This window comes from Caenorhabditis elegans, chromosome I, assembly GCF_000002985.6.
Source record: "Caenorhabditis elegans chromosome I".
NCBI lineage: Eukaryota > Metazoa > Nematoda > Chromadorea > Rhabditida > Rhabditidae > Caenorhabditis > Caenorhabditis elegans.
Window position 1 is genome coordinate 9,408,292 of NC_003279.8, and position 12,617 is coordinate 9,420,908.

The window sequence follows — 12,617 nt, forward strand, 5'->3', positions numbered from 1 at the left end:
ATAGTTCTAGAGTTGAAAAGAAAACAAACAAATAAGCTTTCAAAAAAAAAAAATTTATTGAATTCTAACATCCAAGCTGAGTGCTATAAACCGATGGAGACCCGGTTCCTTTCTTGATTGACATTCCAGACCAAGTTCCGTCCTGAAAAATCAAATGATATTAATAGACAAACCACTTCCAATTTTGGCACTTACAATAGTGTTCTCCACTTCCTTGTTACGTTTTTCCCACGCGAAATAAGTAAGATCTTTGCGAACCATCATCAACGCCATCATTGGAATTTTTGCCTTCTTTTCATCCACTGCAAACATCCTCAACTCTCCTGGAATCATAACTTGCCGAATAAATTCATTTTTCTGGACGACTGTATTCAAAACAGCGGATGCAATCTTTTCAATGCAAATCTCGGCATTTTCCTCATGATCGCCACAACGGCAGAATGCACGAAGATTAATTTGATCGGGTTTGGAAATTTCTTTTGAAATTAACGATTCTAGTTTGACTACTTCCAAAACCCGAGCACACATTATGATCATTTCTTCTGAAAAATTCTGAAAAAAGACGGTTTGTCATCCCTAATTGAACCTTCACAGTAAATTAAAACCACGATTGAAAAAAAAAACTAACGGGCTCCGGTTCGTCGTCAGTGGTGGTGGTTGTAGTCGTACTTGTATCCTTCTCATTTTCTTTCGAAAATTTACATTTCCGAGCTTTAATTCTCGTTCGTAAAATGGAGGCCTTCTCGATAATTTCTGTCATCCTCTGATCTCCCTTGACATCAACCACTTCCACGTCAATTTTCCAACGCATTTTATTTTTTATTCCTTTTGAACCAGTTTGTACTGGGGCTGATGGACCTTCTATTTCCTGAAAAAAAACTATAACAATATTCTCTCCATTTTTCAGTACCTCAAAGGCGCTACCGTCTAGCACCTCTTTCTTTGACTCTTCTTTTAATGCTTTCTTCTTTTCAAATACAGATGGTGGTGCATTTTTCTGAACATCAGCTTGCGGAACTCCCAAATCACTTTTCACTTTTTCATATTTCTTCTCTTCTCGTTTCGTTTCAACTTGATTTTTCCGATTTGCAGAAGGTCGTTTCACGATTTTTTGTTGCTCAATTTCAGTTGTGCTCTTCTGGTTCTAGAATTAATTTTTAAAAATGAGAAAATTATTGATTTTTTAGTTTTTCGTGAAAAAAGGCTCCCGTGTAGGCACCAAAAGGCCTGCCTGCCTCATCTTAAGGTGACCTCTGCTAGCCTCGTGCCTTATTTTAAAATACTTCTGTCGTTACCGTCTTCGTCTTTGACTTTTCGAGCACTGGAGACACGGGAGCCGCACTTGGGGATGGAGTTTTTGCTGTTTCTGCTGTTTCTGGTTCCTTTCGACTATCTGGTGATTTGGTACGACCACTGCAAAGTTTCAATTATAAAATCGAGCGAAACCATCATTACAGTACCGTGACATTTTCGCGTAAAATGTAATGCCTCAAGTTAATGCATCTCACCTTACGCTGAAATCGACTGATCTACTCGCGCGGGAACTCACGTCAAGAATTTCACCCATTTTGGAAGCTTTGTCTTTGATTTTGGTTTGTCCATTTTTTAATCTGAAAATACTTTTTTTCAATGATCATGTCTGAAAGAAACTCACTTCAAAACAATGTAATGCGTAAATAAGTTTTGTCCGTTTTGTAGCGACTTTATAAAAATAGGAATAAATGCATTGAACAAGAATACTCTTCGATAAAAAAAAGAGGTTCGTGGAGAATGGAATTCACGTTCACTTTTTGATAAAAACATTCTTTATTGTGGAGTATTAATTTTTTGGTGTTTAGAGGCATGTTAGATACCTTCAGGCCTACGTGTATGCCCACCAACGCCCTATTTGTTTGCGTTGGGGAGTGAAATTAATGATAGCGCAAAATATAGTTTCAGGGTAATTGAAAGGCGTTCTTGAATATAAAATAAGGTAGATTAAATTAAGCAATTCTAGGATTTTGTTTTCGTACCTTGCACATATTAATTGCAAAGCTTCGAACACCTGGGACCCTAAACCTAATAGTATAATTACTGTTTTTGGTTTACTCCAAGAAAATTGATTTTCTCCCGACATCTGCTCATATTAATCCTTTTGGCACCGAGAGCTCATTTCTTCTCATTAATGGTCTCTGTTAGGAACAAAGATTAATTTTGTCTTCTTTTCTTCTGATTTCAAAAGTTTAAATACAACTTTCTTTTAACTTTTCAAAAGCAATTTTCCGGCTTCTCACTTTTTAACCCATTATTTGCATAACACAGAATCTTTAACATTTTTCAGACATGGCTTCCGAGTGTAAATCTTGCGAAAATCTCGTGGATCATATTAAGGAAGAGATGTTTCACATTGAGGAGCTAAGAAGTGAAATTGAACAACTTGAACAATATATTCGGAATCTTCAAATCAACTTTGAGAAAATTCAAACTGAAAATGAAATTTTGAAGACACAGTTGGAAGAAAAAGAAACGGAAGCTGAGGAAAGTCAACGACTTCTTGATGTAATCCATAAAGATCGTGATGAATGTATTGAAGAAAAAATGAAAGTTTCAAGATTTTATCGAAATGAAATCAAGAAGGTTATAGAAGAAAATGAAGCTCTACGCAAAGAAAACAATAATTTAAAAGATACATATAACAATGAAAATATCGCAAAGATCGGGAAAAATTTGGATAAATTACAAGAAGTTAAGACAGACATTTGCAAAAATAAAATCAAATTGAAAGAGGTTGACAGTGTAAGTTGGTTTTTGTTGTAAATAGAAATTCTATCGATAGATATTCTGGAGTTTGCCATGAAACTTTTATAGTGCCTAATTTTGGAAATTTGTCGAACGGAAGAGATATCGTAAGCAACGGCGTCTTCCATCTTCGTTGCAAATTTTTTATTTTCAAATTCCTCTATTCAATTGTTTCATTTCAGATCACAACGAATGCATCCGTAACTATAAAAAATCAGAAGATTGAATTATGTGAAATGGAGAAGAATGAGGATGAACTGTTTGAAACCTTCGAGTATATCGAGATAGACCAGTAGCATGGAATTCAAAGTTATTCGTTTTGAATTGCTAAATTCAATTTTTTTATTCAATTGTTATCAGAAGCTGTATAAATTAAAGAATTTATGATAGTTTAAAATAAGAACTGATGGCACGAGGAGAATATCATTATGACATGTCTTAAATTCAACTATTTAAATTTATTCATATTTATATTATATGTAATTCACCTAACTCTTGAATTTGATACCACATAGTTAATCAAAAAGTATATACATCTACCTATTTCAATTGTATTCGATTGTGGACAATATCGTATGACTTCCATACTGTCGAAAATGCCTACTTGGTCTTACCCGTTGTTTCACAACAGGTCTCTTTCAAGATGATGTTCCATGTCGTACTGAAAACTGATTCAATTTTTATTTTCCAGCAAAATATAAAAGTTCATGAAGCCCCAAAAAAGTCACTGATTGTCATTTATGGACAAACAATACATAACTTATGCCTTTGATTAGTTAAATTTTTATTTTGCTCGAGATACTCCCCCTTCAGATGTTTTTCCATTTTATAAATTGTATTAATCCCAGTAATTTACTATCACTCAATACTCTTTTTTTTTACAAGATATTGGTTCTTCTATTGCCCTTCTATTGCCCAATTGGCTCAAATGGCTCCTCAATACAAGGTCAGCTCATCGATTTCAGACAAATAACACAGTACAATTAGCACCTGGAGGCAGACAATGGAAGATAATACTTCCCAAAAGAAAGCTGACTTTTGGGAAAGGGGAGTACGGTAAGACAATGTTGAAACGCCTAGAAACCCGCTGGAATTATAGATATTTATTATTGTCTGAGAAGGACAGCTGTTTTTTCTCCAAGGTAGGCCTAAGGCCCGATTCTCCAAGATAATTGCTCCTGTTTTGTTTGAATTTCGTCCTTCACCGTACATAGTTTTTTTTCAAAATTAAGTTTCGTTTCCAGATGAATCCCAAAATCTCTGTCTACGAAAATTCCTCCAACACTTTGGAGCTGACCCAACTAAAAGCAGAAAACGAATTTCTGAAGCATGAGCTCGTGGAGCAACGAAACATTTTCGAGTCAATGCTCGGAAAAGAAAAGTTTGACTTGACTTTGGAGATCATGCTTTTGAAGAATCAGGTCGAGGAATCGTTCAAGGAAAAGAAGATGATTTTGGCTTTTTTTGATGAAAAGGACAGCGAGAAGGAGCAAATGGTTTTGAAATTTACCAGAGAAATTGATGAGCTCAAGGAAATCATCGAAGACAGTGTTTCGGATAAATTGGACTACAATGAAGAGACAAAAGCATGTCATTCGGAAATTGAAAGACTTGAAGATGAATTGAAAAACCGCAAGAGGGATCTTAGACGAAGTGCACGAGAAATGAAAGCAATGGAATCTCAAAAAGATTATTTGATGACAGAGTGTGTACAGCAAAAGCAGGCGATGAAACGATTGGAATCTAAAAATCAAAAGCTTTTGGATCATATGACAGCAACTAGTGAAGGATATCAAAGATTGTCAAGAAACAATGAAAATCTTCTGAAGGTTAGTTCTTGCGATCTTGTCATTTTCAATATTAAGTCAACTTTCAGACGAATGCATTGTTGAATGAAATGATCGGCAGATTCATGGCTCGAGATCAACGACAAGTTCAGGAAGAGGAAACTAGTGTTCTGAAAAAGTGATTTCTGAAGAACGTTCACAACAGCTTGCTCATCGCCCTTCATCGACTGTCAGACCAACTTCCTTTTGTAGTTTTCTAGTTCTTCCATCTCCCTGTAACTCCATCGATCATTCATGTCATCTCATCATTGTAATAATTCAATTTTCTAGAAATCCCTTTCCAGATAAATAAATGAATTAAACCGTATTTTATTGTGTATCTGAAAATGTCGAAACAAGCAGAACGTCATGTGCATTTCGATATCTAACGACTTTGATCTGCCTATTGTTGCAGGTGTTTTTTAAGAGCACCTAGATAACCAATAGGCCCACTACTCGATCGACAGAGTCAATAAAACGTATTGCAGTGGGAACAATTCTAAGAGGTCATTCACATTGTCCCCCAATCGGTGCTAACTATATATTTCAACTGCTACGTATAGCAGTAAAGAACATCGCCTTAATTTTTATCTATCATACACTGGCAGCCTGCCAAAAATGTTTTTTGGAAAATGATTAACCAAAACTTTGACTGAATTTTTTTTCAAAAATCTAAAACAAGTGTAAAGAGGCTAAATTTCTACTGAAAAGCGTTAATTCTTCTCTTCTTTTCTCCTTTTGTCTCTCCTGGAGAGCGTAAATACATAAAAAATTAATTTGAATTAATTTTTTCATTAAGGAAACCAACATCCTATACGACTGTATTCTTATTCCTGAAAAATTCACTGTCTCATCAAAAAAACCACAACTCTCAACCTCTTATCTTATCATTCTTGTTATCTGACTAGCTGCCATCGAATATTGTTCTAGTTGGGATCTCAGGTGTTCACTCGCGATAAATATGATATGATAAGTTGTGATATGTATTGTCGGACAGTGAATCTCTATAAAAATTCCGCATTGAATTTTAAAAACAACATAATTTGGCTAATACTGCACCTGTACAGCGAGATTTTTCAGAGTAATTACTAGTTATGCATAGGAAAATACTGTATCCTGCAAAATTCCGAGGTTCCATTTTCAGGTTCTTCTGCAGTATTTAACATGCGACGAATACCAATAATAACCAATGTCTGGCCCAAGTTTGGTCCAACTAAACTTGTGTAAAAGATTGCCAAAAGTTGACCATAGGCCAAAATTGGACTAGATCTTAACACAATTATGCCCAACTTTTGCCAAGTTCTGAACTAAGTTGGACTATGATGTGATATGATCAATACCATTTTCTGAAAACAACTATAATACAATGTCAGAAATATTTCGATTTGCTCTTTTTTTTAGATTAAATATGTCTGTAGTTTTCAGTTTTTGTCTTTCCACTTGTGAGTCATAATATATTCAATCTCGGGAGTCACTCTTCACCGTCTTGTACATTCTATCTCTAAACTCTCTTCATCCATCTCTACTCCACCATCTCTCTGTTCTGCCACCTTTTCTCTTATTCTCAGTCTCTTCGTATCGATTCATTATCCGCCACAAGACAAGTTGGTGGGGTCACCACTTTCTATTGTATATTGCCCTTCTATTCGCATTTATATCTTTAAGATTTCCAATAAGAAAAATGGAGTTTTGCTCGTCGGGAAGATTGCCGTCGTTTGTGGATGTTCTAAGAATTCTCAAAGATATTCCTGACCAAAACGATAGAGCTCGAGTTGAAATGTGGGCGACAGATAAGTATCAAAAGGAGGATGTGTTGGAGGAGAAATTGGAACGTTTTACAAAGCTTCTGGTCAACAAGAAATTCAATGAAAAAACTGTAAGTTAAAAGAAAAATATTTTTGCGCCATATTTCTTCCCAATCAACTCAAATTTGGTGGATTTTAAGAAAATCTGAAGCACAGACCTTTGTAATATCCGTCCTAGATTCTGTTTTCTTGGATGTTTTGCTCAGTGAAGTTGAATAAGGAATGGAGAACATAGAGACTTAACATGTATCAACCTCCTCATACCATCCAGAAATCTGTCTAGAGTCTGATGAGTTATCGTGCGGTTGAAGCATTTTAAGTTCGCATGACCACCACTCCTTGACAAATAATTAACAAATTATTGTCTAGCTTAAATTTTCATCCCAAATCTAACCAGAGTCTGTGCAAAGTATGAAAAAAAATTGAACAAGGTTTGACAACTGTTGGCAAAGGTTAAGTAAAATCCTTCAAGCGTTGGTCAAAGAGCGGGCATCTATGTATAAAAAACCGTGCCCAAGTTGCAAAATCTGCAATTTGCACATAGTTCCGTTGGGGTAAAATCAACATTTTAATTTTCAGAAAGCTGCAAAGATCAACCCACAAAGCAAGGAAATTGAAAAGAGGGATGTGGAGATTGCCCGTCTAGAAGATGAACTACGTGTAACTAAAATGGAAAGTGGAAAAGATATGGCTGCATTACTTCGTGATTTTGAAAAGTTTGCAATTAGCGATAAGGAATCAAAACGGATGGTTGAAGGATGCAAGAAAAAAATCGAGGAGCTCGAGGAGCAGAATCGGTTTTTGACAGTTGAGATCACCAAGTTATTGGATGAGAAAGAGGCGATGTTGAATGAAGCTATGGAAGATGATGAAGATGAAAGTAGTGATGATAGTGATATGAGCTATGAAGATGAAGAAGACGACAGTGAAGATGAAGATGATCATTCTAAACTTAACCTGGACGCTGACTCAGTGGTGAAAACAATGCAGGATATGATGAAGCTATTGATAGAATCTGAAAAAAAATTCTCCATGGTGACGAAGCAATTAAGCATGGTTCAACAAAACAGAGAATCTCTAAACGAGAAATTGACTGTGGCACGTGAGAATGTGAAATCGGAAGCTGCAATGAAATCACACTTGGAACAGAAATATAAACGTTTGACGCTGAAAATGAAAAACTTGGAGGCTGCCATGACGTTGAAGCTCGAATTAGAGAGTTTAAAAGTTTTCGAGGAGACGAAGAAAGTGAATAATTTGGAAGAGACACTTAACGAGATAGTGAATGAGCATCTCCAGATACAAGAAAATCATAGAGCAGCAAATGCACAAATTAATAAATTGGTTGATGAGAACTCCCAAATCGTTCATAAATTGGAACAGATCGTGGCAAAGAATATTAATCTTGAAAAGGTAAGAATCTTTAAATTCGAAATTCCAATCTTTCACAATTATTATCATTTTAGAAATCCGCCGAGCTAAATGAGAAGATGTCTGCCCTCAATAAAATAAACATAGAACTGATGACATCAGAGAGACTCCAATGCGAGAAGAGATTAATTGTACAGGATAAGCTGGTCAGTCAAATGGAAAAGAACTCTGAGCTACAGGATGAAGTGAAGTCTCTCAATTTGAGAATCGAGAATCTCGGAGTTGAAGAGCTGGAGGATGTGGGAGAGGATCCGAGTGTTGAACAAATCCAAGAGAGTGCATCAGCTGAAGATCACGAAACAAGATCTGAAAGCAGCACGAGTTCAACTAGTTCATTCGAGCCAATCGATGACGATTTCAGTTGGTATTACTAAAATTATTTATTCTTAAACACGTTAAAAATTGTTATTGTTCATATCATGTTGAAATTCTATTTGAAACCCAAAAATTCCTAATACCGCCATTACCTTATTCTATCAAGTACAAAATCTACCTCCAACTTTCGTCCTTCGTGTCTTCCAAATGTAATAATTTCTGTAATACTCATTTCATTCAATAAATTAAAAATATGTATATTCAAAGAATTTATTGAATTCCAAATCTCTACTTTTCAAATGCACGTATATAACATATAAATTGATACAATTTAAAGGATATTCACAAGAATTCAGAACTCACTTTAGTGACAAGATGCTAAATAGTCTAAATACTACTCACTATGAATGTGAGTATAGCTATAGGACACGAAAAAATGTTAGTGATATATGTTCAAGAATTATAATCATTTTCAAGAGTCTCCACATGGAAACGACCTCGTTGCGAATCAATAGTTACAGTGTCTCCAGAGTCATTGAGATTGATCGCAACCACTGGCTCAGTTGGACAGCCTGATTTGAACGTGGAGAGAGAAATCGGTGATGGAGTAAGTGTTCGGAGATTGTTATCAGCAACTGGAGTAGAACATGACATGACACCGGTACCAAACGAGGAGCACACAGAATAGACGGAATGGGTTTCTGTAAGAATATTATTTATAATTGTAACTAATAATTTTTATAATGAAATTTTTTTTATAAAATACTGACCAACTGATTTATGTATGAAATTGCATTGGGCCAGCTTTTTTTCTCAATTTTTTCCAAAATATATATAGACTTGATTAAAAAGTTGGCCAACCGGCTCAACATTAATCAAACTCTTGCCAATTCCTTACTTAATAATTTCTTGTGTTCCTTTAAATTTTTTAGGTGAATAAACTTGGTTAGATAAACTTGGGCCAAAATTGGAACCAAAGTCCGGGACCAAATCCTCGCCAACTTCTGAACAAAGTTTTTGTTATTTATTCTTTGATGAAATGGTCTCAAGTAATGTTGAATTAGCAATTTTATACTTTTTTGAAGATGATTCAGAGTGGTGGTTTGTGGTGTTCTACAAAATATTAAACCTTAAATTTGAAGAGATGATACTGAAATTTCATAGTTTCTAATCATATGCTAATTAAATTGTTGCATACTTCGCATGTCTCGGCGAGACGATGATTCTGGTGAAATTCCAGATTCTCTTCTAGTCGACGTTGCTCGCGAATTGGCGAATAAGTCGTCCAGTCCAATCGGTGATAGTGTCAACTTTTCAAGTTTTTCTGCATACATCTGTGGCGTCGAGGACATGCTAACACAGATCTGAAAAATTAAATTGAAAACAAGCTTGAATGAGATCACGTACAGCTTGTTCGGGTGTTCTTCGTCCAAAAGGAATTTCATTTCGTGATTCATCGTGATGATGCGTGTTATTACTGTCAGGAGAGGTGCGATTGAAATTGGCGACAAGAACGGGTGATATTCCAACGACAGGTTCGATTGGGATCTGTAAATAAATTATAAATCTAAAAAATCTGTTTCTATGTAACCAACCGAATCATTTCGGGCGATTTCCGGTATGTATGCTCTAGTCGGTCGTCTTCGAATCTCGCCCCAAAATTTCGCGATCTTTTCCTTCCATCCGCCTCCTTGTTTCTTCCATTGTGGGTTAAAATGCATCGATTGTTCGGCGTCAAGCTGATCAACCACGAACATGATCTTGTTTTTAGCTTGCCATATCTTGTACTGACGGAAATGATGCCAAAGTGCGGAAACGACCAAAGTGATAAATGCACTAAAAAGCAAAAGTGCCACGAAAAGGAATAGAGCGCATTCTGAAATATAAAACTTAAATAAAACACTGGAGATTAATTTTTCACCCAAAGAAGTTTGATTCCGAACTTCAAGATTTCCATTTTCATCATTATCCCGATTCTCAAATGCATAATGATATTTTCTCCCGGCATATAAAGCTCCCTCAACAGACATAAAAACGCCAAAGAATGCGAATGGTAAGATCAGAAGGACGAATGCGAAATCAATGAATGGATTCCGATTTGACTGTAACTTTTTGTATCCGCCCTGACGGATGTAGTCGATAAAATTTCGAGACTTTCTGAAAATATAAATAATTGACGTCATCAAGCAACAATTCAACTTACTGTTTGATTTTGAACGCGAATTTGCAGATTTCACAGTTAGTAGTGCTTGTGAGTGTAAGCCAGTGCTCCAAACAGCTTCGATGAAAGAGACCCATTGTTCCGGAGCACTTACAAGGAGAAATGAGAGGCTCTCCAGCTTGTTGGCCCAGGTAGGGAATTGAAGTCTCGCCACACATACATATCCGACACACCGCTGGACCCAGCGATGCGTTGAAGTCTTCCATTGCCTCGACCTGAAGAAATTATACTTTTAAACATAAGTTATATTCCCTTCGATTGTTATAAGCGATTATCAGAGAAGAAACGAATTAATTGAGTAACTGAACTAAAAAAACAACTTTAGTGTGAAATGGATTTTCCCGCATTTGTTAACTCAATTTTTATCTTTTAGAAATTTTTGTTTGATCTCCGAAAAATGCGGTACACAATACATAAAATATATTAGATTTCTATAATTATACAAAAGCGAAAGCTTAGAAAATCAGATTTTGACAAAATTAGTTGCTTTTCAATCTGATTCGGTTTCTAGTACGACATAAGTCCTGTAAAAAACAAATGGGAGCTTCTCAAAGTGTAAATTTCACTAAATTTCTGAATATTTGTACTGAAAAGGGAAATTTGCAATACTTCAGAATGAAAAAAAGAAGCAAAAACAATGAAATTTCTTGAAAAAGTTAAAAGATTGCGCCGGTGATCGTACTGTAGTTTTTAAAGGCACACAACTCCCCACAGTAGGGTCTCGTCCCGACAGACAGTTTTTCGAATTTACAAGGTTTTTCTTTTTTTTATAATCGAAAGAGATTTTTCTAGCAACTCCTCTTGTATTATATTTCCTAAAATGGTTCTTCCAACTGAAATTCCACCAATAAATCAATCAAGTGTTCTAATTGATCTCAAAAAGCGAACAACTAGCTCAATAGAAGCCGTAAGTTTCAGAATTCTAAACTGCTGACCCATTAATGTCGAAATTTTACAGAAGGAAGATCCAATGAACACCGCATTCTACGAACCTGAAGACTTTGAAGCCGAAATTGAGCTGTATGTTAATGCTTTTTTCTCAGAACATTAATATTATTCAGATGCATCAGTAAGCGTACAATTCAAGAAAAGAAATCAGATTATTGGGAGGATAAACTCGATTCATTCAATAAAAAACATCCATTTCTGATGCTCCACTTTGCTCCAGTGGTCTTCCAGCTTTTTCTGATTGCCCTCACCACACTGTTTCTGAACAAAGCAGGGGTCACAGATTCTATTGATAAGCTAGCTGCACATCTGTACTATTTTCTATTCTGTGTCATTTTTTAAACGTTTATATAACTATTAGAAAATAAAATTTTATTTATTGCATAACAGTAATAACAAAAAAGTATCAGAAATTCAACAACACGGAAATTAGGAGAAGAAGTTTCTAAATGGGTCTTAACCAAGACTTTGCAATTGAACTATATCTGTCGGCTAGCTCCTTGTTCAAACTGTTTCCCTTTCGGCACACGTACACATAATAATGGAACGTGTCTCCAAATTCAAACATCTCCACCGACCAATTTTTCTCTCGAAGTAATGCAGGAATCCGGAAATGTGGCTGTGTGAATGAAACTGATATGAAAATTCCATTTGGTTTCAGAACTCGACAGATCGATGAAAAAATGTTCTCGAGATTGTGAAGAGCCGAGTCTGACGGTTCCCATGCACTTTTTTCAGTCACCAAAATAGCTTCGATTGTTGCTTTTTCGAAAACTACATCAAACGATGATGATTCACAATTTATGAGTGTCGTGATATCATCAGAAATCCATTCCATATTCGGGTACTCTAATCTTCCATTTTCAATTAGAACCTGAAAATAAAAGGAATTATTTTTAAAACTCGAAAAATTTAGTGTACCTGTGAATAATCAATATTTGTGATATTTCTATATCCCAGTTCCCATAATTGCATTGAAACTTGACTCGATCCGCAGCCAATGTGTGCAATACTAAACTGGAAGATATTTAACATGTTCTCTATTTATAAAAATACCGTGAATCTTTAGAAAACAATGGAGTTATGATATGTTGGAAAGCATTCAATCCACTTAACCACTCAAAATTCTTCTCAGTTTGAAACCTCTCATCCCAGTAGTCCATTCGTGCATATTGACTATTCGACTCCATATTATCCACTGTTATTTGAAAATGAATGTTTAATTATTAACCTCTTTTACTAAAAAGATGGAATGGTTTAGAACCTGTTCCAAAAAAAAACAAATTTCAGAAA

General features: G+C 35.5%; 7 protein-coding genes across 8 annotated transcripts; 4 read left to right on the top strand and 3 right to left on the bottom strand.

Annotated features, from left to right (window-relative positions):
* Positions 1 to 49: 49 nt before the first annotated feature.
* C17E4.1 (DUF7774 domain-containing protein) lies at positions 50 to 1,803 on the bottom strand (the record flags this gene model as incomplete). 2 transcript variants are annotated; one of them, NM_060099.3, is made up of 7 exons in its annotated part: positions 50 to 142; positions 196 to 552; positions 629 to 868; positions 911 to 1,144; positions 1,296 to 1,413; positions 1,509 to 1,610; positions 1,655 to 1,803. In NM_060099.3, 7 exons carry the CDS (start codon positions 1,801 to 1,803, stop codon positions 65 to 67), a joined length of 1,278 nt encoding a protein of 425 aa, NP_492500.2. The 2 variants fall into 2 exon arrangements, with proteins under 2 accessions (NP_492500.2, NP_001129752.1); NM_001136280.4 differs by lacking the exon at positions 1,655 to 1,803 and having other exon boundaries at positions 65 to 142; positions 1,509 to 1,567.
* Positions 1,804 to 2,321: 518 nt separating this feature from the next.
* On the top strand, positions 2,322 to 3,163 carry C17E4.19 (uncharacterized protein). The gene is made up of 2 exons (NM_001392814.1): positions 2,322 to 2,775; positions 2,961 to 3,163. Exons 1-2 carry the CDS (start codon positions 2,323 to 2,325, stop codon positions 3,072 to 3,074), a joined length of 567 nt encoding a protein of 188 aa, NP_001380109.1. The 5' UTR covers position 2,322; the 3' UTR covers positions 3,075 to 3,163.
* An 851-nt stretch (positions 3,164 to 4,014) lies between these two features.
* Positions 4,015 to 4,931, top strand: C17E4.2 (Cilia- and flagella-associated protein 157). Its single transcript, NM_060100.8, has 2 exons — positions 4,015 to 4,607; positions 4,655 to 4,931. The coding sequence occupies exons 1-2, from the start codon at positions 4,023 to 4,025 to the stop codon at positions 4,745 to 4,747; spliced, it is 678 nt and encodes a 225-aa protein (NP_492501.2). The 5' UTR covers positions 4,015 to 4,022; the 3' UTR covers positions 4,748 to 4,931.
* A 1,318-nt stretch (positions 4,932 to 6,249) lies between these two features.
* On the top strand, positions 6,250 to 8,412 carry C17E4.20 (HOOK domain-containing protein). Its single transcript, NM_001264151.5, has 3 exons — positions 6,250 to 6,480; positions 6,989 to 7,822; positions 7,876 to 8,412. Exons 1-3 carry the CDS (start codon positions 6,286 to 6,288, stop codon positions 8,212 to 8,214), a joined length of 1,368 nt encoding a protein of 455 aa, NP_001251080.1. The 5' UTR covers positions 6,250 to 6,285; the 3' UTR covers positions 8,215 to 8,412.
* On the bottom strand, positions 8,413 to 10,594 carry marc-3 (E3 ubiquitin-protein ligase marc-3). Its single transcript, NM_060101.5, has 6 exons — positions 10,359 to 10,594; positions 10,077 to 10,312; positions 9,751 to 10,031; positions 9,563 to 9,703; positions 9,354 to 9,519; positions 8,413 to 8,856 (listed from the first exon to the last, which is right to left on the bottom strand). Exons 1-6 carry the CDS (start codon positions 10,580 to 10,582, stop codon positions 8,609 to 8,611), a joined length of 1,296 nt encoding a protein of 431 aa, NP_492502.2. The 5' UTR covers positions 10,583 to 10,594; the 3' UTR covers positions 8,413 to 8,608.
* A 571-nt stretch (positions 10,595 to 11,165) lies between these two features.
* Positions 11,166 to 11,707, top strand: mjl-1 (ABC2_membrane domain-containing protein). The gene is made up of 3 exons (NM_060102.6): positions 11,166 to 11,283; positions 11,335 to 11,396; positions 11,438 to 11,707. Exons 1-3 carry the CDS (start codon positions 11,197 to 11,199, stop codon positions 11,664 to 11,666), a joined length of 378 nt encoding a protein of 125 aa, NP_492503.1. The 5' UTR covers positions 11,166 to 11,196; the 3' UTR covers positions 11,667 to 11,707.
* C17E4.11 (Methyltransferase domain-containing protein) lies at positions 11,686 to 12,522 on the bottom strand. Its single transcript, NM_001025830.9, has 3 exons — positions 12,381 to 12,522; positions 12,246 to 12,336; positions 11,686 to 12,198 (listed from the first exon to the last, which is right to left on the bottom strand). Exons 1-3 carry the CDS (start codon positions 12,512 to 12,514, stop codon positions 11,770 to 11,772), a joined length of 654 nt encoding a protein of 217 aa, NP_001021001.1. The 5' UTR covers positions 12,515 to 12,522; the 3' UTR covers positions 11,686 to 11,769.
* Between the last annotated feature and the right edge of the window lie 95 nt (positions 12,523 to 12,617).